The sequence below is a fragment of the Mustela erminea genome, chromosome 10 (assembly GCF_009829155.1).
Source record: "Mustela erminea isolate mMusErm1 chromosome 10, mMusErm1.Pri, whole genome shotgun sequence".
NCBI classification, from domain to species: Eukaryota; Metazoa; Chordata; class Mammalia; order Carnivora; family Mustelidae; genus Mustela; species Mustela erminea.
In genome coordinates, this window is record NC_045623.1 from 58,900,689 (window position 1) to 58,926,836 (window position 26,148).

The 26,148-nt window shown below is 36.7% G+C and overlaps 1 protein-coding gene across 14 annotated transcripts in view; it reads left to right on the forward strand.

The window, feature by feature from the left end:
• DOCK7 (dedicator of cytokinesis 7) overlaps nucleotides 1-26,148 on the forward strand; it is a 219,732-nt gene that overhangs the window by 107,746 nt on the left and 85,838 nt on the right. For 13 of the 14 annotated variants that reach the window (XM_032303467.1, XM_032303470.1, XM_032303473.1 and 10 more), the window contains exons 15-20: nucleotides 4,923-5,040; nucleotides 8,378-8,448; nucleotides 12,132-12,270; nucleotides 13,228-13,329; nucleotides 20,353-20,439; nucleotides 25,586-25,817. In XM_032303467.1, the coding sequence (XP_032159358.1) occupies nucleotides 4,923-5,040; nucleotides 8,378-8,448; nucleotides 12,132-12,270; nucleotides 13,228-13,329; nucleotides 20,353-20,439; nucleotides 25,586-25,817 (749 nt within the window). Of the gene's footprint in view, nucleotides 1-4,922; nucleotides 5,041-8,377; nucleotides 8,449-12,131; nucleotides 12,271-13,227; nucleotides 13,330-20,352; nucleotides 20,440-25,585; nucleotides 25,818-26,148 lie in introns of those variants that run through there. The other variant, XM_032303481.1, reaches the window with a different exon arrangement.

Here is a 26,148-nt window from a genome sequence, read left to right on the forward strand (position 1 = left end):
ATGAAGAGCTGAACTCAGCTCAAGTCCAACCTTAGCCAGCTAAGCCCTCCAGGCATCCCTTAACTGTTTAATTCCAGCGTCCTGGGATTGAGTCCCGCATCGGGCTCCTTGCTCAGCAGGGAGCCTGCTTCTCCCTCTGCCTCTGCCTGCCATTCTGTCTGCCTGTGCTCGCTCTCTCCCCCTCTCTCCCTTTGATAAATAAATAAAATCTTAAAAAAAAAATAGTTTAATTCTTCTTACATTGTTTTTTTCTTGGCCTCCATGTCACTGCACTCATGGTTTTCTACTTCTCTCTGGGTTCCTTCTCAGTCTTCTTGACAGTCTCATCCCCTGCTGGATGGCCACAGTATCTTGGAGTTCCTTAAGACTCCATTTTTGGAATAGCACACATAAATAATTATGTGAGATTCTAATTCTCTCATAGTTTAGATCTTTCAGAATGATTCTCAGCACAAGAAAAATGATAGGTAGATGGAAGATAGAAAGGGTTAAATAAAAACCTTGGTGTCTTGAATTGGAATTTGCAATATCAGTATGTACTCAGAATGCTTTTTAAAAGCGTTTTCCTCGGGATGCTTGGGTATTGCAGTTACTTAAGCATTATCTCTCTCTTGGTTTTGGCTCAGGTTGTGATCTCAAGATTGTGAGATTGAGCCCTACATTGGGCTCCATGCTCAGCACAGAGTTGGCTTAAGACTCTGCTCTTCCCCTCTTCAGTCTCTCTCTTTCTCTCTCTCTCTCAAATAAATACATCTTTTTTAAAAAACCCAAAACATTTTCCCCTCACTCTTTCTACTTAAGTGACCTAGGAACAGTGAGTAATGAGTGCCCAGATTTTAGCTTGGAAAAACATTTCTCATTCAGAGAACCAAAGCTCCTTGGAGAAAGGGCTGATTCTGGGTCCTGGGAGAAACTACTTAAGAAGAACTTAGAACATCTTGCTATATAGCAGATAGCAAGAAGTCATCAAAGAGTATATGAATCCTTGAATGACAAGGATTTACAAGCCAGTTTGAATTGCCTTTTCATTTGCCAAAGATAGGACAATTTGAACATCAGTGAAGATAATAACTGCAGTGTATTAAAACTCCTTAATATCTTTGGTCCATGAGTTTATAGATGATGCTAAAGATAAGAACTAGTTTCTCTTAGAAGATTTTAATCCACCAACTGCTTATTTTGAAAACTGGAAAATAATAGAAAAGAAAACATTTATTCCTGTGTCTCATACAATGGTCCACTATCTAAGCAAATAATAGATGAGGAAAAATACTCTTCGTAGAGATAATCCAGCTATTAAATAAAGGAGGACTGCTGGAATTATTATCTTTTGGCAACCCTTAATGGGGCTAATAGATTTAAACATTGATCACCATCTGCTAACTGCTCAAAAAGAGGAACAACCAGACATTTTTCTTCTGATAGAAGGACACAGTACCATTTATGAAATGATCTTGCCAAAAAGACCCTCAAACCTAAATATGACCAGAGCTCTAGATCCAGCTCTAAATTTATAGAAAACATAGAGGAATGTGTTAAATATCACTACAGGGATGCAATCAGTAAATTCTAGCCTCTAGAGAAATTAGACAAAAATAGCCCCATTTCTTCAGTAAATATATTGCAAAGGTAGAAGGTGAAAAGATTTCCCCACAACCAACCTAGTATCTCTTCTTCCCATAACTTCTGCATACCTCTCTCACAACACAACATTATTGTGAAGTGGTCTGTTTATGGGCAGTAACATGGTACCTAATGTTTGGTGTGTGGAGTCAATAAATATTTCATGTGCAAATTTTATTTGATGACTTCAGTGGTTAGTCGGTCATAGCCTTCTTTGCTCCTTAGTTCTTTTGATTAGGAAACTGAGGAGTTATAACATTTCCATATTTGCCTTTTTCATTTTTGACTGTTTGGACTACAACTGACTCTTCTCCATGTCTTTAGTGATTTTTAGATTGTATGCTTATTGTTATACATCTCTGTCCTTCCCCCATAGAAATTTTACTTTATTGTTTTATCTAATTATAAAGGTCATGTGTTCTCACTGTAAAAAAAAAAATGGAAAAGTGTAGAAAAGGAACTAGAGCCTTCACCGTTAACCATGAATATCCTTTTACCCCTTTCTTTCTTTCCTTTTTTTAAAAAAAGATATTTTGTGTATCCACCATAGGTTTTTGCTTTGTGGTTACCTTGAGGCTTGCGCATAACAACTTGTATCTAGAACAATGTATTTTAAGTCAGTAACAAGTTTGATAGAGTTTTAAGGTTCTTCCTTTTTGGGCACCTGGGCGCCTGGGTGGCTCAGTGGGTTAAGCCGCTGCCTTCGGCTCAGGTCATGATCTCAGGGTCCTGGGATCGAGTCCCCACATCGGGCTCTCTGCTCAGCAGGGGGCCTGCTTCCCTTCCTCTCTCTCTGCCTACTTGTGATCTCTCTCTGTCAAATAAATGAATAAAATCTTAAAAAAAAAAAGGCTCTTCCTTTTAATCCCATCCCTCATGTTTTCTGTTTTTGATGTTGTGTTTTACATCTTTTTATCTCGTGTCCTTAACTATTATCTTTTTACTACTTTTGTCTTTTAACCTTCATATTAGCTTTATAATTGATTAATCTGCTACTTTTACTATATATTTATCTTTCCAGTAAAATTTATTCTTTCATGTTTTCTTGTTACAAATTAACACTTTTTTTTTTTTTTTTTTTTTTTTAATTCCAGCTTAAAGAACTCCCTTTAAGTTCTTGTTAGGCTAGTTTAGTGATGATAAGCTGCTTTAGCTTTTGCCTGTCTGGAAAATTCTGTCTCTGCTTTACTTCTGAATGATAACTTTCTTGGGGACAGTGTACTTGAATGAAAGTTTTTTGTTTTTTGTTTTTAAGATTTTATTTATTTATTTGATAGACAAAGATCACACGTGGGCAGAGAGGCAGGCGGTGGGCGGGTGGGGGGGGCTCCCTGCTGAGCAGAGAGCCTGATGCAGGGCTTGATCCCAGGACCCTGAGATCATGACCTGAGCAGAAGGCAGAGGCTTAACCCACTGAGCCACCCAGGCGCCCAGAAAGTTTTTTCTTTCAGCACTTTGAAAATATCTTGCCACTGGTTTCTGACTTGCAAATTTTCTGCTAAATGGTCTGCTGACAGTCTTATTGGGATTCCCTTATGTGTAACAAGTTGTTTTTCTCTTCCCACTTTTAGGATTCTCTCCTTTTTTAATTGTTAAATTTTTGTTATGATAGGGCTTAGTGTGAGTCTTTTTGTGTTCATATTTTTTGGAACTGTCTGGGCTTCCTGAATCTGGATGTCTGTTTCCTTCCCAAGGTTAGGGAAATTTTCAGCTATTATTTCTTCACAATTTTCCATAGGTAGCATATGCCACTATACATTCTGCTGTGGAACCTGCTGTTTTTCTTCACCTAACATGCTGGGTATCTCTACATCAGTAACATTGCTGCATATTGTCATTTTTAGACTCCATAGTATTTCTTCTTATTAATATACCAAATTAATTAACTGGAACTGTGCTGGTGAACATTATATTTCTTCACAATTATTTGTAATTATTCTTTACTACAAAAAAATGTAGTGAATTTTGTGAACATATCCATTTGTAAATGTGCGTAGTTATCTCCTTAGACTAGAGGCATGTTTCTTAGGTCAAAGGTTGTGTTTATGTAGAATTTCTGTATTGCCCTACCATATTCTAGAAAATTTTGACCTCTATTTTCATTGCTTCATCAGTTGCTTAGCAGGGCTTTATTATACTTGAAGTCTTGCTCATCAGCTCTCAGCACTAGTCTTCAGTAAGTAATTCTCATTCTGTATCTTTTCCTTTTTATCTTTTGAGCCCTCTCTTTTGGTGTCTTTTCTTGAATTATTTATCTTCTCTGTGGTGGCAGTAGGGACTATTAAAGTTGTGTGAGATGCATGATCTTGAACTGGACGTGAAGTAAAATAAATGCAGACTAATCTGTGATTATCTTTTTTTTTTTTTTAAGATTTTATTTATTTACTTGACAGACAGAGATCACAAGTAGGCAGAGAGACAGGCAGAGGGAGAAGGAGAAGCAGGCCCCCTGCTGAGCAGAGAGCAGGATGCAGGGCTCCATCCCAGGACGCTGGGATCATGACCCGAGCTGAAGGCAGAGGCTTAGCCCACTGAGCCACCCAGGCGCCCCTGGGTGTGATTATCTTATTATGTGATTATCTTATAGCAACTACAAAATACTGTTACACCTAGCATATTGTCATATGTGTTTTTGAACATATACTGTGGAATGTTACACCTCTTAAATCCTTGATATTTATATAAAAGTTTCATCTGTAACTGTCATCCACTTTATATCTGCTTGGAGGAACTAACATAATACATTATTAACTTAAAAAAAAGATTTATTTATTTTAGAGGAGAACAAGCACGTGCGGCAGAGGGGGAGGGGCAGAGGGGAAAAAAGAGAGAGAAAGAGAGAATCTCAAGCAGACTCCCCACTGAGTGTAGAGGTGGGGCTTTATCCCATGACCCTGACATCATGACCTGAGCCAAAAATCAAGAGTTGGCCACTTAACCGACTGAGCCACCCAGGTGCCCCTGCAGTTAATTTCTTAATAATGATTTAGTCCATACTCATTTATTTACCAGAATCCTCTTGTAGAATAAAGAACTTGTGTTTTTAAGACTGACCGACTTATATTCTGATTTCAGCTTTGCTGCTTACTAGTTGTATGTGAACCTCACTTAAGTTTTCTGGGCTTCAGTTCATCTGCAAAATTGGGGTATATTTGATGGCTATTTTGAATGATTGGATGTGAAAATAGCTTAGGGGCTAGCAAAAAGTGTTTATTCCATCTTTTCTTTTGTGGCATGCAGTTGTACATACCAGTTTTAGATATATATATTCACTATCATGTATACTGTTGCCTTCACAGAAATCTTCTCTACATATACCCTCAGAGTCTCAATTTTGCCAATCGTCAAGGTTCTGCAAGAAATATTACAGTGAAAGTACAATTCATGTATGGGGAGGATCCAAGCAATGCCATGCCGGTAAGAAATTTTCTTTACTTTTCCTGTTCTTCATATATGGTTCAAATAGACTTTTTTGTTGTTGTTGTTGCTGTTGTATTACTTAGTTGGCAGTTCTAAACTGGAAATTAGTATGATCTTGTAAATCAAGTTTCTAACCGCATTACTTCCTGTAGAGATAATACAAGTTTACTTTTTGAAGTCTTTACTTTACTTTTTGAAGTCTTTTTGAAGTTTTTATTTAAATTTCAGTTAGTTAATATACAGTGCAATACTAGTTTCAAGTGTATAATATAGTGATTCAATACATCCATATTCAAGTCTTAATTATTGAGGACTTGGTATATGCTAGTCACTCCCAGAGATACAAAGATGAATAAAACACATAACCTAGAGGATATAGATAAACACATAAAATTCTAAAATAGTGACTTTCAAGAGAGGATCAGAACAGAATCACCTAGGGTACTCTAAGAAAGCACAATTTTTTTTTTTTTCTATTCTCGTCATCTGTGATTCTGATTCTTCTCCTTTAGAATGAAACGTATGAGGTTGTGGTGTAGGTTGGAAAGTGTTCCCCACATGATTCTAATATGTGTGGTTTTCCCCATGTTTGTTAAGAAATCCTGCTAATAGTGCGTATTATACCTAACCTAGGGAGCTTTTAAAAATACCAGTGCTCAGACTGAATCTTACTCCAGTTAAATTATAATGTCTGGGGGTGGGAACTAATCATGTATCAGTATTTTTAAATCTTCCCAAGGGATTACATTTTGCAGTCAATATTGGGAACCAAGGTATTTGCTAAGTATTAGAAGATTGCTATGGGGATTCAAAGGCATTGATGTACAGTAGTAGGAGAGAGTGCCTTGCTGAGGTAATAGGCAGGTATCACCTGGAGGAGGTATATCTGAACTAAAACCGAAGGTGGTAAATGTAAATGGCATTGGGTCTTAGACAGTGGGGAAAGAAAGCAGCTCTTTCCAGTTGGAGAATGTCCTTCAACATTCGGTATAGTGGTGAGTTACCAGTAAGCCAGCGGGATGTAAGATAAGTCAGAAATACTAGATTGAGGCCAGACTGGGGAGATTCTTGATTGCCCAGATTGTCATTTAGGATTTGTGGGACATTAATGCACATTCTGGGAAATACATACAAGTTCCATGAAAGTAGATTTTCAGGCTCAACTAAAGTTAGTAACATATGGAGTAGGAGCACAACTGTCACTGTAGATGTTCTGCCTCTGAGAATAGGGGAATGAAAATGAGCTTAAGAATAGGTGCGTTGTTAACAGAGTTTTATTTTAGCTTTCTGTGTCAGTCATTAAATCAAGTTCTGATTTTCTACTTACTGAGAAAGCTGTGTATTTTCTCTTTTCCTATTGTGTCCATTTCATCAGAATTTATAGATCTTGACAGCAACAAACACAAATTATTCATCTTTGTATTCTTCTATGTACGGCAGCTATTTCAGATCTTTGTATATCATACATGCTAAATAAATATTTGTTCATAAATGTAGGATTTATTTTTGCAGTTTGGAATTAGCATTTCATGTTCTTTATTAGTTTTTTATTTCTGCTAAAGGAATGAATGTACTATTGCAGTTGATGAAAAGGGATTGGATTGTGAAAATCGGTGATTTGTTATGTGAATTGCCACATGGATGAGCTAATGCAAATGTAGTATATGTAAGATAATCTGTTGTTATTGTTTGCCTAATAAACTCTTCCTTATCTTAGCATATATATGGCCTCCTCTACAGATTTCCAGCTGCATCGAGCCACATTGGCAGTTAGACCACTTCCTCTTTTGGTGCTACCATAGCATCTTCTCATTTCTTTTCTGGGCCTTATCACCTTAAGATTATATGATTATTTCTTCATCTTGTCTACTAGATTGTGAGCTCCTTGAGGGCAGGGGCCATGTCATGATTGTATTTTGATGCTTGTCATAGTGCTTGGCACAGAAATCATGCTCAGTCTGTATGGGTGAATGGTTAAAAATACCTGTCAAATGGTCAAAAAAGGGAACACTTTCTACTTTTTAATCATTTGTGTTATGAAACTAAATGAGATACTTTGTGAAAAATGATAATTTCTCAGGAGGAAAAAAGGTACTGCAATTCTTTTGCTTGTGTATTATTAGTCATATGAAAATATAATGCTTTTATGTTTATCCTAGTGACTGGTTGAAAGTATAGAAACATAGACACGTTGTCTTGGCTTAATTTTTTAAAAAATAAGGACTACTCAAATGGATCCTAAGATAATTTCTTGATCGTATAACATTGATATGATAAAATCATAAACTTCAAGTTTGGCATTGGAACAACATTTTATAAAAACCTGGTAATGTATTCTTAGCAAATTGATGAAAGTAGATTTATTTAGGAGAGTCATAATTATTGTACCTTTACACACCCTTAAAATAAAAGGTCCTGCTGGAACTGTTAGAAAAAGAAACCCAAATATCTGTTAATATGTTCTTTTTATTTATGGATGGTACTAATTAATCCCTTTGTTTAAGATACAAAGTTTGAGTTCTTTTACCAGCTGTGTTGATGGAGGTGTGATAACATGTCCATGTACTTATTTCTGCATATGTAGTGATGGCTGGCCAAACGTAAGAGTTTAACTTATGGCTAGATAACATTGCAAGCCTTACTGTCACATAGGAATCATAAGCCATTTCTCTAATCAACTGTCCTAATTAACTATGATATTGCTATTAGAAATCAAGAGGCAGATATACAAGGCTGAATTATTTTACCTCTAATCCTTCTCCAATTGTATTGTATTTTTTTTTTGTTGTGGTGGTTTTTTTTTTTTTTAACATGTAAGAAAGAATATGAGAATGGTGCTCCTCCTTCTTTATAGAGTAGCTTATAAGGAATACTGGAAGCAAAGGATACATAGCTTGACCTAAAATAGGAATTTTAAATATTATTTATAAATAATTTATATTTGATTTACAGAATGATTACTGTTTTAGTGGAGAAGCCACTAATTTGTATAGTAGATATATACTACCATTCTAAAACCATATTTCTTACATAAATTCCAAATGATATTTTACATCCAGATTTTAAAATGAATTCTTCACCTTCTTTAAGAAAAAGATAATATAATGGGTAGAAACTTTTCGAATGTTTAAATGTCAGATGGGTCTAGAGTTGAAAAGAAATTTACAACTAAGCAATTGAATTTATTAATGAGCGTCAGTAGGCACATTGTTCTTCATTGGGCTGATTTTGCCCATTGTTCTCCAGTAGTTATTAAATCAGACAAATTCTTACATAGATTTGAACATCCAGCATTTATTACAACAAAGTTTCAACATGCTGTTATTTGTTACAGGTAATCTTTGGTAAATCTAGCTGTTCAGAATTTTCAAAGGAAGCCTATACAGCCGTAGTATATCATAACAGGTACTGAATTCAAATATTTCTTTCAAAGTTACTCACTTCTCAGTGGCATTGTTAGCACTCACGTTAGTGTGTTTACCAAATGCTTTGCTGCACTGAATGTGCAAATTCGAGACAGCTGACATCAGAGTTATAATTTTCAACCTGTAGATGCATATTTTCCATAGACATCAAATACAAGACTTTATACACAAAACATCTTTCATATCAAATTCTCTGACCCTTTCATTTTTATTATATGGTTATTGATTATCATTGTGGCCTCTGGTCCTTTGGACTTTCCCTGTTATTTTTTCCTGGACACTTTGTAGTTTTACTTAACTCTTTACTAAACTTATAGCCATTAGTCAGTCACATTGGTAGTATTCCCCAAATCCATAATCCTTTGACTTAGGACCTTTCCAATTTACTTCTTTCAGAAAGTGTTAATTTTGGATAACTTTTCATCTCTGCTTACTTTCTTTTCTTTTCTTTTTTTTTGATTATTGAATGCTATTGGAGAAAAATCACAAAATTCTACCATCAAGATGATCACAAATTGACGTCATTTTATCCATATAACCAGGCTCCAGGAATTCATTTTATTTTATTTCATCTTCTTTTCAGCCCCACCAATCTTTGGTAATCTTGTCATCGCTTTTTTTACTCTCTGTCTTTTGGCAGGATGTATTTTAAGCCTTTCTTTTCCTTTCTCTAGCTCCTACTTATTCTCTGTTTGCCTTACTCTTAGCATTCCTACTTTAGTAAGTGGATTGAGATCATCCAACTTGAGAACAATCCACTTGTCTACTCTTTACCTCTGATGATCTCTGCATGGATCTGCCTTTTCTTCTGGTTCAAGGGCAGTTGGGACGCACACCTGGCTTAGTGTCTTTTCCCTCTGCTTTCCTCCGATCTCATTCTTGCTCTTCAGAGTGTGACTCCATCACTTAACCCTTCTCTTGTCTGCTTCCCTGGCTCCATCTCTTACTGTAAAAAAAAGCTTAAGTCTCCTGAAAAACAAAACAAAGGTCTCTCTTCGTTGTTGTTGTATAGCATGGTTTTTCCTTGCCCTCCTTAAAACTTTTTTCTTTCTCACCTACTTGTGTCACTCTTTGTTTCCTCCCATCTCTGTGGACAGGTTTTGTTTTGTTTTTGGTTTTTGTTTTTGGTAATTACTCTGATTTTTCTTTCTTTCCTTTTTTTTTTTTTTTTTTTGAGTATAGACATTCCATGCAAAACACTAAAGTTTCACCCATAACCTTCTTTTTCTATACTTTACTCTCTGTTAATAATCTTTTATGTATTTCTCAGAGTTACAGTCAGTGAAAATGCTACTACTTTTATCTTTATGTGGATTGTTCCCAGCTCTTTATTTTCTGTCATAACCTTTGTGAGATGCAGACATATATTTTTTAGTGGTCTATTGGGATGTTCAGGGTGCCCTGCTGACTTCTCATCCGTAGGTTTTTCCCTGATTGTCTTCTGGACTGTATCTCTGTCCGACTCTATTTATTAATGGTACCACAATTTTTCCAGTTCCTTTGACTCAGAATTTAAAACATCCTTGCTTTCCTTCTTCTTTTCTCTAATATCTTTTACATCTTGATGATTTTCTTTTTGCCTGATTACCAAACATATCCTGTACTGTTCTGTTTCTGGGCCTTTCTTGGATCTCTTTTTTTATTATAATACCGATTCCCTGTACTGATTGAACTCCTATTCATTCTCTAAGGCCCATGTCATATAGTCTTCCTAAACACAATTCCCTGATCCCAAACGAAATAATCTGTTCAGCTCTCTTCCTGAAGCACTTAACCTTATATGCTCTATAGTAGGGGTTGGCAAACTTTTTCTGCAGAGGACCTAGTAGGTTTGTTTTAGGGCTTGTAGGCCATATGGTCTCTGTTGCAATTACTCAGCCCTGCTGTTATAGTGCAAAAACAGCCATAGACAATCAGTAAAGTCGCAAATGAATGGGCATGGCTGTCTTCCAATACAATTTTATTTATGGATACTGAAATTGGAATTCTATGTAATATTTCAAGTCAAATGTTATTCTTTTTATTTTTATTTTTTTAACAACTTACAAAAATCATTCTTAGTTTGTGGGCTATACAAAGCCAGGCTATGGCCTGGATTTGGACTATGGGTCATAGTTTGCCAACCCCTGCTTTATAGCGTTGCTATTGATCTATTTCTACTAAATTATATATTTTTTGAGGGTAATTATTTTTTCATGTTTATCTGTAAAACCACCACAAAAATAGCACAGTGCTTAGCATAAGGGTGAACAATTAAAAGTACTTGTTGATGAATAACACATAGATGCTTGATTTTTCATAAAAGCCTCCACCTAGTATGATTTCAGAAAAAAAAATGAACTAAAACATTCAGTACCAGGAAAGATACTGATAAAGAGGGAAGTAATTTCTTGAAGTATTTCAGTTTGTGGATATATCTTTATTTTTGCTATTCTCTGCATTAGTAGAATTAAAATGACAATACTATCTAACATTGTTAGTAAATTCAACTGTCTCATAATTCAGTGATGATTAGTGAGATCAGTAATAAGATGCATAGCATTTTCTCTTCACCAGAATCATCAAATTCTCAAATGGCTAGCATTAATTATCTTTCTTGTAGGTATTAAAAACCTCATCTACCTAATATTTTTTGTGATCAGATCTACAGTTGTTAGTGTTTTTGAGGCTTATTTGAAATGGAACGATATTAGACTTACTAGCATCAGAGGATAAAGAGCTCCTAATTTGTGGAATAGCCTTCACTTTTAATTAGTTGGAGCCATATGGTTTGGATGAATTTTCATTGAATATAATTCTAAGAGATACTAATTGAATATGGAAGATTGGAATGCTGAAGTTCTATCCTTTTTAAGTCTATACCATAAAGAGCAGCAATACTTCTATAAAAATGGTCCTAGGGACCACTCTCAATGGATATTGAGGTGAAAATGCCATTGGTTTGATCAAATATGATACTGGTTGTATTCTTAACAGTGGCTGGGACACTTCTAAACTGTGCGACAAATGCATTTTGTAGGTGTTCCCTGATTTTTTTCTTTTCTGTTTGTTTCTTTTTTTTGAGCTGTTAGTACATTAGTTTATGTTTTGTTAACATCTACTTCTTTAATTGATACAAAATATTCCATAGAGAGCCCAACTTGATACTAAGTTGTCTAGAGGTACTTGTTTTTTTCTTTTATAAAAAGATATTAATCTTTAACATGAAGCTGCACTCCTATAATAGTAAAAAAAATTTATGGCATGGCTTTAAAATATTTACTTATAAAAGACTCTTATTATTTTTTCTATGTAATGTGTATCAGAGTGTAGAAAGTTTTGCCTAGTCTGCTCTTTTATATAATTTCCAATCTAATAAAGATCTTGGCATCACGGTGGTGATTAATAATGAATTTTAAAATAGTAGGACTAACCAGCCCATTGATAAAAATGGGATGAGAAATTTCAGAAACAGAGGCAGCTTCCTCAACTGGAAATAAGAGTTAGTTACTTAAAGTTTGGGAATAGAGAAAAATACTTTATACTAGAAGAAAAATTAAGCATGAGTCCTGAAATTAATTTAAAAATTACTCAAATATACCAATGGAATAATTACTTATTTTGAACAAATTACTCACTATTGATCTGTTTTGTTTTGTTTTGTTTTGTTTTGTTTGTATGAAGGTCTCCTGATTTTCATGAAGAAATCAAGGTTAAACTCCCTGCTACTTTAACTGACCACCATCATTTGCTTTTTACTTTTTATCATGTTAGTTGCCAACAAAAACAAAATACTCCTCTTGAAACTCCTGTTGGATATACAGTAAGTATATTTTTGTTTAATACTTAGCTCTTTGATCTTAAAATAATTACAGTATTTGAGATATAGTTGGTGCTCAATATTACTTGGGTATTCCTTATCTGATTCCTCATAAGGGTTAGGAAAAGTTATCATGGATAAGAAAATACTCATTAATTTAATTAACTAATGTAATTAATTAGCTAATATGTGTGAATACTTAGGTGTTGGTCCTGATTATTATGTGTTTACCCAACAATACAGTATAAAATATATTTTAAGGGTTCTTCAGAAGAGAATGATTTCAGTGTAAAATGATTAAAAGAGACCCTTGGCCATTAAAACTCTTTTGGCTTTGATTAAAGGCAGTTAAAACTCTTGAGTATTTTTTGAAAATCATTATGATTGAATTACAAAGGTAAACCTAAGGTGAAGGATATGGAGGTCATGATGTGTTATCACAACTTTGTCAGAAAAATCATGCTGCTACCCAAAAGAGAAAACATTGGACTTTTGACTAACTTTTTTTTTTTTGTCTCTTGCAATTTATGAGTGAATTTTGCTCACTGTAACAAAATAAATTTATGTTTATGCTTTTTAGTTTTGTCGTCAGCATCCATAGGTAGTCAAACCTTTCCTGTATACAGTGGCACAATTACCCCCATTTAAAATGGATTCACTTTGTGGCCTTTTTCTTCTACTCCAGCCTTTTCTGGGATAATAAGGACCATCTGTAGATTTAAATATTGCATGGTTAGTTAGTAATAATAATGTTTTAAGGATCGTCCCTAATAAAATATTGTCAGGGAAGCTTTTCTTTAGAGAAATCATGAAAGCTGTTATTATTACCTAATTAAATCTTTGGTGTTTGGTGGTATGAGACAAATCTGGCTCATACCAAGTTCTTAAAACAGATTTTCCAAGTAATTCCTTTTGTAACAAACATATTTAACTTAATATTGTTTCCTTTTTAATTAAAAGTGGATACCAATGCTTCAGAATGGACGATTAAAGACTGGGCAGTTTTGCCTACCAGTATCACTGGAAAAACCACCACAGGCTTATTCTGTACTGTCTCCTGAGGTCAGTATCTCTCATGACAAAACTCTCCAGATTAAATGAAACGAATTTTTTATTACAAAAGTGTTTTTCTCAAATGTGACCTGACTATTCTATCTAGAAGTATATAGATAAGTATAATAAGTGTAGATAAATATAATAAATAATTCTCTTAGAATTTAAATTACTCTATGGAATACTTAAAGCTTTTAATCAATGTGTATTGATTTTAAAAACAAAATCGTATATGAAATACAAACTTAAAAGGCACATTTGGAGAATTTTCAAATTGTAACATGAGAAGCTTTAAATAAATGAGTATTTCTTTTAATAGACAACATTTCACCTGAAGTCAGGAAGGAGTACAAACAAACCCAGTTTTTTAGAATATTTTTATAATTGATGATCATGTAGGTGAAAATGAAGTAGCTATAAACACACAATACAAAAAACATTAGCAGCTGTGTTGATAACGGATGTGACTTGAAAGGAACAAAAACACTGAAGAAATTTCAATCAAGAATCAGGAGCCACTATTTAGAAACCAAAGTGCTGTTTGAGAGAACTGTCACATGATGATTTGAATGTGACTCTTTGTATGCATTAATCTTAACTATGTCTTGGCAGTGTTCTCCTGGCGGCTTTTATTTTTAGAATAGAACTCAAAAAATATTCACAAATAAATTTGTATTGTTTTTATGTTTAAGAAACAGAGGCAGCAGAAGTCTCCTGCTCCGACCTCCTTTCTTACTGTTCCCTGTCACTTCCTCTACCCTGGCCGCTGTTCCTCAGATGTGCAGAGTGGAAGCCCATGTCTGGCCCTTTGCTCTTCCCCTGCTGCCGGTGCTCCGTCACCAGGCCAGGTTCTTCGTTTCATCCAATAGCCTCTCAGATCCTGCCTCTCCAGAGAGGGTGTCACAGGGTTCTGTTTCAAGTGCAGCCTTCACCATTTTTTATCCCTTTACTTTGCTTTGTCCTCATAATACTTACCATTGACTTTATACTTCATGTAACTTGTTTATTATCTACAGAATAGAAATTCCAGGAAGGTAGGGACATTTTCTTGTGCATTGCTCTCTCTGCAAGTACTTAGAATAGTGCATGGCTCATAGCGGGGGGGGGGGGGGGGTGTCAGTATCTGTTAAAGGAATGAATAAAGACAGTAGGAAAGAAAGATGACTCCTTCCTTCCCCTCCTTCCCCACTCTACTCCCTGCCAGACCTTTCATTCAGTTTTCCAGGACTTCTCAGTAAAATCAGCTAGTATTCTGTCAGGGATTACATTATATATTTCAAAGGAAATAACTTTAAAACAAAATCTGATTTTATGGAAGTTATGCATTTATTCTTAATTGATTTGCAAATGTAAGGTCAGCTTTCTAAAGGGAAGCTGATGGTTTTCTTTTAGCTACTGTGCTGTGTATGCTCATATATAAAGAATGTAGTTGTAATTTGAAATTTGACTATAGATGTATACTACGACCCATTTGTGATTAAGTGCTTAAGCTTTTGTATTTTTAAAAAATTTTATTTATTTATTTGAGAGAAGAAAGGGAGCAGAGGCAAGGGCGGAGAGAGAGGGAGAAGCAGACTCCCTGTTGAGCACTGATTCACACCACCACCCCCCAACGTGGGGCTCAATCCCAGGATCCCGTGATCATGACCTGAGCCAAAGGCAGGTGCTTTAAAAAGTTGTGATAAAATATACAAACATAAAATTTACTATTTTAGCCATTTTTAAGTGTCCAGTTCCATGGCATTAGTTGCATTCACATTGGTTTAGAAGCTAGCCTCTTACATCTAGTTTTTAATTGTGGTATATGTATGTCTAAACAATACGTTTTTTACTTTACTTATTTTATGAATTTAATGGAAAGGGTATTATACTGTATATAACCCTCTGGGGACTTGCTTTTTTCATTCAGCATAATATTGCCAAGACTTAGTGTTTCTTTAGGATTATATACACTATGACATAGTGTATCTATATTTTGCTGGCATTTTATTGTACTTAAAATATAATAGAAGTTTTTCCCCATGACCTCCAAATATCCAAAGGATCTGAGCTCTTCCACCTCTTTAACATCATCTTCTAGCATCACTGAGCCCCTTCTTCTGCACTTACAGCTTCTTCTAAACTTTTTCCTACTTCTAGGCCTTTGAATTTTCTTTCCTCTTCCTGAAATTCACATGGCTGGATTCCTTTCATTATCTGATTTCTGTATTGAATATTACCTCCTCAGAGGGGTCTTTGCTTACTTCATGAATTTTCCAGCCCTTCCCTCTACCAAACTATTGATATATTTTATCATTTTAATCTAATTGTATTACTTAATATACTTACCACTATCTGAAATTATCTTATTTTTTTCCTTATTGTTCTCTGTAAGAAACGGTCAGCTCCCTGAGACCAGACCTTATGTTTATCTAGAAAACTGTCTAGAGCCCTCAGTAAATATTTGTTGTATGAATTTAAAAAGTTACAGGATTGTTGATACTTGCAAAAACTAAAAAATGAAAATTTTGTTGAGACCATATAAAGTTTTTCAAAGTGATTAGCCATTTGGCAGTGAGGAATATCTGTTGTGTTCTCTTCCTCACAGAAACATTGGCCATTTCTCTGCATCTCCCTGGTATCATTCCACCATTAGGGGAAAGCAGGCATTTCACTGGTGTGTGGAGAGGAAGGACTCTGGGCTGTGAAACACAAACGCGTTTGCCAAATCCAGCCATATTTCCTCCTATTCCAAGGCTTGAGTGCCCTTTTGTGATGGACCACCAGTGACATGCAGTGAAGGATATTACCTAGTGACCTTTTAAAAAAGTATTTTTAGGGGCGCCTGGGTGGCTCAGTGGTTTAAGCCGCTGCCTTCGGCTCAGGTCATGATCTCAGGGTCCTGGGATCGAGTCCCACATCGGGCTGTCTGCTCAGCAGGGGGCCTGCTTCCCTTCCTCTCTCTCTGTGATCTCTTCCCTTCCTTTCTCCTACTGTGATCTCTCTCTGTCAAATAAATAAATAAAATATTTTAAAAAAAAAAGTATTTTTAATACCTCATTTGCCCGAGTTCACTGGGTATTTCACTTCTCTGACCTAGGTTAGAGATGGGCTAAATCTATGACATCCTGAGGAGCTCCTTAATTTTAACTACATTAGTTGAATGCAGTTGATACATCTGTGTCCTCTGTTCTACAAAGAGCATACCAGGTTGTACCAAGCATAGTCATGCCATGCCATGCCATGCCATGCCAACATAGATGTATTCAACTGTTAACACTATTGTACACTATTAAGTGTACAATGTATGGCTGTAATTTTTTTTATTATTGTTTTTAAAGATTTTATTTATTTGAGAGAGAGAATGAGCAAGAGAGAGCAGGAGCCCGGTGTAGGGGAGGCGTGGGATGGTGGGTGGGGGCGTGGGGAGGAGGAGCAGAGGGAGAGGGAGAAGCAAACTTCCTGCTGAGCAGGGAGTGGGGCTCGATGCTGGCTAGATAGGAGACTCCAGGATCATGACCTGAGCCGAAGGCAGATGCTTAGTTGTCTGAGCCACTTGGGTGCCCCTCATTTTTATTTAAAAATTATTTTATTTTATTTGAATTCAAGTTATTTAACATATTTTTTAATATTTTAAGATATATTCTGTCTAAAAAAAGGAAAAAATTTTAGAACTGTTGGTATTAGCAAAATATAAAAAATGAAAATTACATGGATCTACCAAGAATGTACTTAATTAAATTCTGGTGCATCCATGCAGTGATGCGGTAGTTAAGAGGAGTAATACAGATTTCAGTAGCCCACCTCAATATTCCAGTAGAACATTCATTCATTCATTGAGAGGGAGAGAGAGAAAATCTCAAGCAGTCTCCGCACCCAGCATGGAGCCCGATGCAGGGGTCATTCTCACAACCATGAAATCATGACCTGCGCCGAAAACACAAGTAGGACGCTCTGCCTAGTGAGGCACCCAGGTACCGCCCAACAGAACATTTATAATAAAAATACAAAAACAATGTAGTGACAACCAAACTCACACCTCAGGTACACATCAGTAATGGGGTAGTAAATAGTTTAGAAAATATACATCAAGTTTAGCAAGGTTAACTTTTTGAAGGGTAAGGATTGTTAAAGTTTTTATTGGGTATGTCATTATTTTCAGGGTTTCACTCCTGGCCTCACCATTTATTAGTTGTAACCTCAGCTAAGTTTCTTAATCTCTCTGTTAGGGACTGAATTCTGTCTCCCCACCTCATCCCCCCCTATTGCAACCCCCAAATTCATATGTTGATGTTCTAACCCCCAGTGTCCTAGTGTTTGAAGAAGAGATCTGTGGGAATTAATTAGGTTCAAATAAGTTTTAGATGAGGTCCGGGAGGGTGGGGCCACATGATTAGTGCTTTAAGAAGAGACATCAGAGCCCTCTCACTCAGTCTTGGCTGTGTAAGGGCACAGTAAGAAGGTGGCTGTCTGCAAGCTAGGAAGGATTTCTCACCAGAAACTGACCGTGTTAGCACCTTGATTTTGGACATCTCATCTCCACACTGTGAGAAAATAACTTTCTGTGGTTTAAGCCACCCAATGTATGCTATTTTGTTATGGCAGCCCAAGCCAACTAAAATATTCTCTGTGCCTGAATTTTCTCCTCTGTAAGTTGAGAATAATTAAAGCTTATAAGAAAGGGTACATTGGTGATTAAACAATAGTAGTCTGTAGAGCACTTAGTGTTTTACATGTTTTGCACATGAAAAGTGCTAAAGAAATGTTTGCCAGTATTATGGCATTCCTATTGCCACACTGCTTGTTAGAATTTTAAGACTGCAGTTCATACCTTAGCATGCATCAGAATCCCCTGGAGATTTGTAAGGCCAGCTGTTGAACTTCACGCCCAGAGTCTCTGATGCAGGACATCTGGGTTGGGGCTTGTTTATGTACATTTCCAACAAGTGCCCAGATGACATTTATCAGACTTTAAGAACCACTATATATTTAAAGCAGTCGGTATTCATTTTATTTGTGTTTTTTTTTTTTTTTTTTTTTTTTTTAGCAGAAAACAAGTGTTTGGGGTTGAAAGAGCTAGTACTATTCTTGCTTTAAATAGTTTTGGATTTACGCACCATCTTTCTTTTATAAAATTTCTTTTTTTTTTTTAAGATTTTATTTATTTGACAGAGAGAGACACAGGGAGAGAGGGAAAACAAGCAAGGGGAGTAGGAGAGGGAGAAGCAGGCTTCCGGCCGAGCGGGGAGCCCGATGCTAGGTGATCCCAGGACACTGGGATTGTATTATTAGTTGATTTTCTTTTCTACATGTGATAAAAAAATGAAACCATGGGAAAGAAATCTCTAAAATATTTTTTTTTTCGTGAGACTTTTATTTTGTCATTTATTTCAAGGATATTTGTAATTACTTGTTGAAGCTTGTTTTATTATTATTATTTTTTTAAATAATGACAGTTTAGCATCTGTCATCTTCGTGTTTGTTGATTGGCTTTTCTCATTTGAGATTTTTCTGGTTCTTGGGGTGATGCAAGAGTTTTTATTCTATTGAAGAGCTCTTCAGTATTATGTTATGACCTCATCTTATTTAAGCCTTAGGTTTTTAGCAGCAGGGGGAGGCACTATTGCCACATTCCTGCAACAGGTAAAGGTTCACATTCCTCACTCTGCTGTGGTTTCAGGGTGCGATTAGAGGTGGGATTTCAGGCTCCCCACCAGACCTCTGCTGACACGTCCCTATATGTGAGGAGGAAGGGGCACCTTGGTACTGCTCCCTGCTTGACTTCCACTGATACCACAGTTGGTGGTGGTACTTGTTACCACTGGGCTGGGACCAGTTTCCATCTCTGTCTTCTCTGATACCAAAATGGGGGTGGGTTCGGGAATCCGGGCACCTCATTACAGCCAGCTGAGGGTGGACACCTGCACTCCCTACTCAGACTGTGGAGGAGGGGTGGGGCTGCAACTTGTTTCCTTGAGTTTGGCCAGAGTAGGGCAGTTGTCGGCTTTGATTAGAGAGAGCGGGCTTCTTTAGGAGCTTGTTTTTGTCAACTCCTTTTGGTGTTTCTGGGTTGCCAGCTTCTCTTGCACCTAATCCAGGATCGGTGAGGCAAAAATAAAACCCAGGAAACACTACTTTTTATTTCCTTACATCCCGAGGTCCCTAGCCGTTTGCATTCTTCTTTCTACCTTTCAGTGTTTATTTTGTGTATCATATTCAGGGTTTTCAGCTGTATTTAGCAGGAGGAATAGAGAGAAGTGGGTATTCTTTTTAAAGATAACTTTATGATCTAAATTTAATAAACATTCCTACCAATTTATATCAGAAAAGTTTTCTAACCCTTATAACAGAATTCCTTTGCTGTGAATATTTTATAGCCTTATTAAAACAAAATAAGTATTTTTACAAGAAAAAATATTTTAAACTGTTAAAATGATACTGTAGATATGAATATATTGATATGAAGAGAGATTCATAATATAGCATGTGAAAAACAGGTTCAAAGAATGTTTTATATAAACTAAGCAAGGGTAGAGTGTGTATAAAAATACATGTGCACAGAGGAGTTGGAGTGATATAAAGGGGTATGTCTTTGGGGAGATAGAATTTTGACTGTATATTTTCTGCTCTTTCCTCCTTTTAATTCTCTTGTAAGAAACAGTGACTTTGTGGGCACCTGGGTGGCTCAGTGGGTTAAGCCACTGCCTTCAACTCAGATCATGATCTCGGGGTCCTGGGATCGAGTCCCGCATCGGGGTCTCTGCTCAGCAGAGAGCCTGCTTCCTCCTCTCTCTCTCTCTCTCTGCCTGCCTCTCTGCCTACTTGTGATCTTTCTCTGTCAGATAAATAAATTCTTTAAAAAAAAATCAAAACAGTGACTTTGTAATAATGAAATAAAAACTTTACATTCATTTACAGTGTTTAAAAATATATTTCCACAGGGTTTTTTTTTTCTCATTGAGGTATTATAATTTTTTTGTTTTCAGAATTTCTAATCAACTTAAATATCTGTGATCATTACATTTAATATATTTAATATTTACTATCTTATAGGTTCCTCTACCTGGCATGAAATGGGTAGATAATCACAAAGGTGTTTTTAATGTTGAAGTTGTTGCTGTTTCATCTATTCATACACAAGTAAGTAAGTTTTAATTTTATTATCAATTTTCACTTGAATGAACATACTTGTCTAGTACTTATATCAGTTTCATTATCTGCAGTAAATTATGGGATTATGTATCAGAAAGTTTAAATTTAGAAGTTACTTTTTAATCCACTGAGCCACCCAGGCACCCTAGAAGTTACTTTTTAAAGGAATTAACCAAGGCCTTTTAATATCCATAAGCAAACTTTTTGCTCTTCAAAATGTCGCTATCTTCATTTTGAAAATTCAGTGACTTTGTTTTTTTTAATATAAGTGTCTGATACATTGCAGAATTAAGAGTTAAAAACCATCATCCAACCTCTTTTATTCCTCATAGACTCAGATATTTCAAATGGTAAGAGTTTTTAGGGATTATTTGCTCTATATTCTTTACTGTTTATCTGGACTATGCCAGGCTCTCCTCAAAGCCTGTATATTTAATCTTTCTTTAGCTGGAATACGTCCCTCCTGATATGTACTTCTTTTCAGTAAGACTTCTGCATACCTCAGGCCTTTCCTGGGGACTTATAGAAAAATTTTTGTTTATTTATTTGAGAGAGAAAGAGAGAGAGTGTATGAGCACACAGAGGGAGAAGCAGACTCCCTGCTGAGCAGGGAGCCTGAAGTGGGGCTTGATTCCAGGACCCTGAGGTCATGAGCTGAGCTGAAGGTAGATGCTTAACTGACTGAGCCACTCAGATGCCCCTCTCCTGGAGACTCTTAAACATAGCAGTCCCATTACTCTCTATCATCTTACCTGTAGTTGCTACTGCCTGTAGCTCTAATCTGTACTCTTGCACCTTTCCTTTCTCTCTGTGATGTGTGTGTGTGTGTATGTATGTGTATGTACATAAGCATTTATTTGTTGGTTCTTTCCCCATTAGGCTGTAAGCTTCATGGAGTCAGGGATGTTGGTACCTGTCAGGAAAGGAACTTCCCTTCAAAGACCTTACAGTGTAATAGGGGAAAGTGTAAAAATAATAACAGTAAATGAAGTTAGTATTGTGTTAGACATATACATGAAGTCCTTTGAAGAGTGGAGAGTGGTGTGCTCTGTTGGGAACTGAGATGTTGTATTGATGAGTAGATATTTATCATACAGAGAGAGGGTGAGCAATTCAGATGATAAAAAGCAAGTGCAAAGGGATAGTAGTGTAAGGACAGGCAAGCAATCTGGTATGAATATAATTTATAGTGCATGGGGAAATTGTGATAGAGGAGAAAAGAAGACCAGGCTGATAACAGGTTATGAGGGACCTTGAATGCCGTAGAGTGTAGAGTCTAGGTAGCTGGTAATTTCTTTTTCTTTTCTTTCTTTTTTTTTTTTGGTTAAGATTTTATTTATTTATTTATTTGACAGACAGAGATCAGAAGTAGGCAGAGAGGCAGAGAGAGAGAGGAAGGGAAGCAGGCTCCCTGCTGAGCAGAGAGCCCGATGCGGGGCTCGATTCCAGGACCCTGGGATCATGACCTGAGCCGAAGGCAGAGGCATTAACCCACTGAGCCACCCAGGCATCCCTAGCTGGTAATTTCTAACCTGAATTGGAAAGATGAGAGAAGTAAATTTGGTTGCATGCTAAGAGAGATTATGGAGATGACTCTGGAGCTATAGTGAGTTTATTTTTGAGCCTGTTGGGTTTGAAGTGCCTCTGTACTTCAGATAAAAATACCCGAAAGCAGTTGTAATTAATTTCAAGTTTAACATTGAAGGTGGCAGAGTAAAGTGATAGCTGAAACTATACTGGTGAGTGATTATCCAGGGAGAAAATGTAGAGTGAGAAGGGGCAAGTGTTTAAAATGGAATTCAACTTGAAAAGGGAAGGGGCGGTATACAGGGACTTCCAAGGCCACGCTCAAGTTCAAGGATTTTCTAGCAGAACTCACAGGACCCATCATGTAGTCATATTCACAGCAATGATTTATTTTAGTGAAAGATAAAATAGAATTGGCTAAGGGAAAAGAGGTCAAGTCCACAGGAAAGAAAGCACAAGCTTCCAAGATCTTCTCCTGGTGGAGTCCCATAGGGTGAGTGGAAGCAGCATGTATGAAATGTCTGCCAGGGGAAGCTCATTGATTAGAGACTTAGTTCCCAGGACTTTTACTATAGGTTGTAACATAGGCACCCTCTGCCTATCACATACCAAAATTCTTGATTCCCAGAAGGAAAGCATGTTTTCAGCATAAAGCATATTGTTTGCACAAACAATTTAGGCATGGTGAATTGTCCCCTCTCAGTTGGCAGTCTCTTGAAATCCAAGTTCCCAGATGCCATCCAAGGATCAGTTGTGTAAGCTGGTCTTTCAAATGATAGCAGCTTGCTGTGTTAACTCTTTTCTGCAGTGAAGTAGGGAAAAGTAAGACCAAGAACCTCTTTTAAAACAACAACAACAAAAGGTAGTAGTAGATAGATTTTAGCATTATACAGGTAGATCCCAGTAAAAGAGTGGCTCCAGTGGAGTTTTTCCCTTTCTGATACTGGGTATGTTCTGTTTCCTATAGTCTTTACCCTTTTGATGAGATTGATGTTACATGAGAGAGAGGAAAGGAAGCGTAACAGAAACGAGGCCCACCGGGACTACAGCTGAATTTATGGTAGTTTTGTTTCTCAAACTAGATGGCAGTTACGTTGGTATTTACCATCTTACTTGCGGTCTCTTCTTAAATGTCCCAAATCAATCCTATACACAAGACTGGTGACAGAGGGCGTTACATTTTAAAATTTTTTTTTTTTTTTAAAGATTTTATTTATTCATTTGACACAGAGAGATCACAAGTAGGCAGAGAGGCAGGCAGAGAGAGAGAGAGGAGGAAGCAGGCTCCCCGCGGAGCAGAGAACCCGATGTGGGACTCGATCCCAGGACCCTGAGATCATGACCTGAGCCGAAGGCAGCGGCTTAACCCACTGAGCCACCCAGGCGCCCATACATTTTAAAATTTATACGCAAGCGCTCCATGATGTTTTGGATGTTTCTATCTAGATCTTAGGAGGTAGGGACGGTCATTAACCCCATCTCACAGATGAGAAAGCTGACCCCTGTGTCTGCTACTACACAGCCAGGAGGTGGTAGGAGATAGGATTCAAACCTAGGTGTGTTTTGGAATCCCAAGCTCACAACTACCACACCAAGACTAATCGCTGGGAAACAACTAAATACACACCAAGAGGGGAGTGGGTCAACGCATTCTGATCATGTGGCAATTGCATGTCACACCGTGATGGGAGCTGGGAGTATTGTGGTGGGCAAGAAGACGTAGACCTTCCAAGTTCCTGAGTGCCAGATGTAGGCACTGTGGGACATAAACCAGGGAAGGGAAAGGAGGGAGTCATGGAAGGCTGCCAACAGCAAAATTAAACTGTTATATCAAAGTAGGCAAAATTAATCTATGGTGACAGAAGTTGATATTTTCAATAAATATTTTAATTGTGGCATTAAAATAAAGAGTACAGTTGTAAAAGTAAAAAAAAATTGATGTTACATTTATACTGTTAAAATGTATTCTTTCCCTTAATAGTATCATATTTTCTTAAGTGTAAAAATAGATTATTCTTCATGACTTTTTAATTCCTATTGTCATTACTAGTTTTCTTTTTGGAGTTGGTGGTATATTTATCTTTTGCTCCTGAGTTTGTTTTTGTAGAGGTGGATACAGGTGTTGTCTTAAGGTGACAAAGAAGGATTGGGGCAAAATATATTATAGAGATGATTTAGAATCTGTGAATGTTGGAGAAGATAAAGTGGAAGTATCTACCTTGTAGCACTTTGGCATTCACTGACCTGATGAGTAATACTCAAGATTTTATAAATTTTTGCCACTATGTAAGACAATTTCATCATGTATGCCTTCTTAAAAGGATCAACTGAACACAGTGTTTCTTATGATGTTTTATACTTTGCTTGTAGCTCTTTAAAATTTACTGGATATCAATAATTTTTGTATTCATTTAAATCCTACCTATCAAATCAGAACAGTATTAGAACTATAAATGTGAATGAAGCTGTTCAGCATTATTGTCTTAAAGTTCATTTTCACTATTAACTAAGTAAAAGTCTTCCTGGAGTTCCAGCCGACTTCTCATATCTCCGTGGACAGCGCTGTGTACCCAGTCACCACTGTACACGTCTCATCAGTAGGGATAGAGCAGGCTGGGGGAGCAAGCATCTGCCCTGGGACTGGGCACATGATTGCTTTAAATAAGACTGTGGTTCTGTTAGTGTAGGAGGAGGTTAAATAGTAGCAGTCAGAATGTAGTCAGGAGATGGAAATTGCCAGTAATTCGAATGGAGTCAGTTTAGATACAAATAATTGTTAACTGGGTTAAAGGTAATTCACTACTAAATGGGGTAAAAGAAAATTCTGTGGTTATAATAGAGAGCAGTTGCAGAAAGTGATAAGGAAAGAACTTAGAAACCTAGAGGAGGATTCTGAAGGCAAAGAATCAGACCTCCAAAGAGAAGACACTGCAGCTTCGGGCACACGTTGCCTGCCTTGTTAGGGTGTGGAGGGTACCTGCTAGCAGACAGGAGCCACCATTGCTGCTGTGAACACTGCTGTCACATCCCTCACCTTTGAACTCCAGCGTTCACATCTGCTAGCTGCCATTGGGAAAACAAATAAGAAGAAAGAAGGCTGTTTCTTGTACCCTCTGGTTGAGCTGTAACCACAGGCCAGCTGACAAAATGAAATGCAATTCAGAGAGCCAGCTTCGGTATTACAAACTGTGGCAAAGATTGTGGGTTTGGATGGAGCTGAGTGGTAATAAATTGATAAGGGACAGAGGCCTTGTATGAACAGACCTGCACAATCATTAAGTTCTAAAACAGTAAGATGGTCTCACACTGGGAGAAAAAAAAATCCTTAATTAGTATCAGTAGAGTTCTGAGTAATCAGTAGTGTTCAAAATGGCCACTTTACAATAATAAATGAGAATAGGTATAGTGTTTAATTGGAAACAGTGTTTGTATATATTTATGTTCTTTTTTGTATTACTGATTTACATGAGCTATTTTATATTATATAAAATGTTTTACGTATTTTATATGTGCTATTTTATATAATATATTTTATATTTATCTGGTCCAAATTTGGGGGAATTAACAGTTGTAATTGGTTAATGCTTTTGTTCATTCTTTGTTTTAGGATCCTTATCTTGATAAATTTTTTGCTCTGGTCAATGCTCTGGATGAACACATGTTCCCAGTCCGAATTGGAGACATGCGAATCATGGAAAATAACTTAGAAAATGAATTGAAGAGCAGTATTTCGGCATTGAATTCATCTCAGTTGGAACCAGTGGTCCGATTTCTTCATCTTCTGCTTGATAAACTGATACTTTTAGTTGTTAGACCTCCTGTCATTGCTGGCCAGATAGGTAATTTTTACTTAATGTTTGGGGAATTAGGAGGTTTGTAACTTGGTATTTCTAGCTTTTGCAGAAATAGAATCACTTACTGTTTGTTATCTATAAGGACTGTGTTTGATTTGGGGAAGCAGAGGGCAGAAAGTAACTTCCTTTTGTTTGTTTTTATAAAATGTTCCAATGTGCCATATAGAGTTGAGCTTAGATTATGGAAACAAATTCATTTATCCACTTACAAATATTGATGAAGCACTTACTATGTGCCAGACACCGATAGGCTCTGTCCAAGCCTTTGTTCTTGATTTTAAGGCTCTCAGACTATTCTGGAAAACGGGCAAACAGA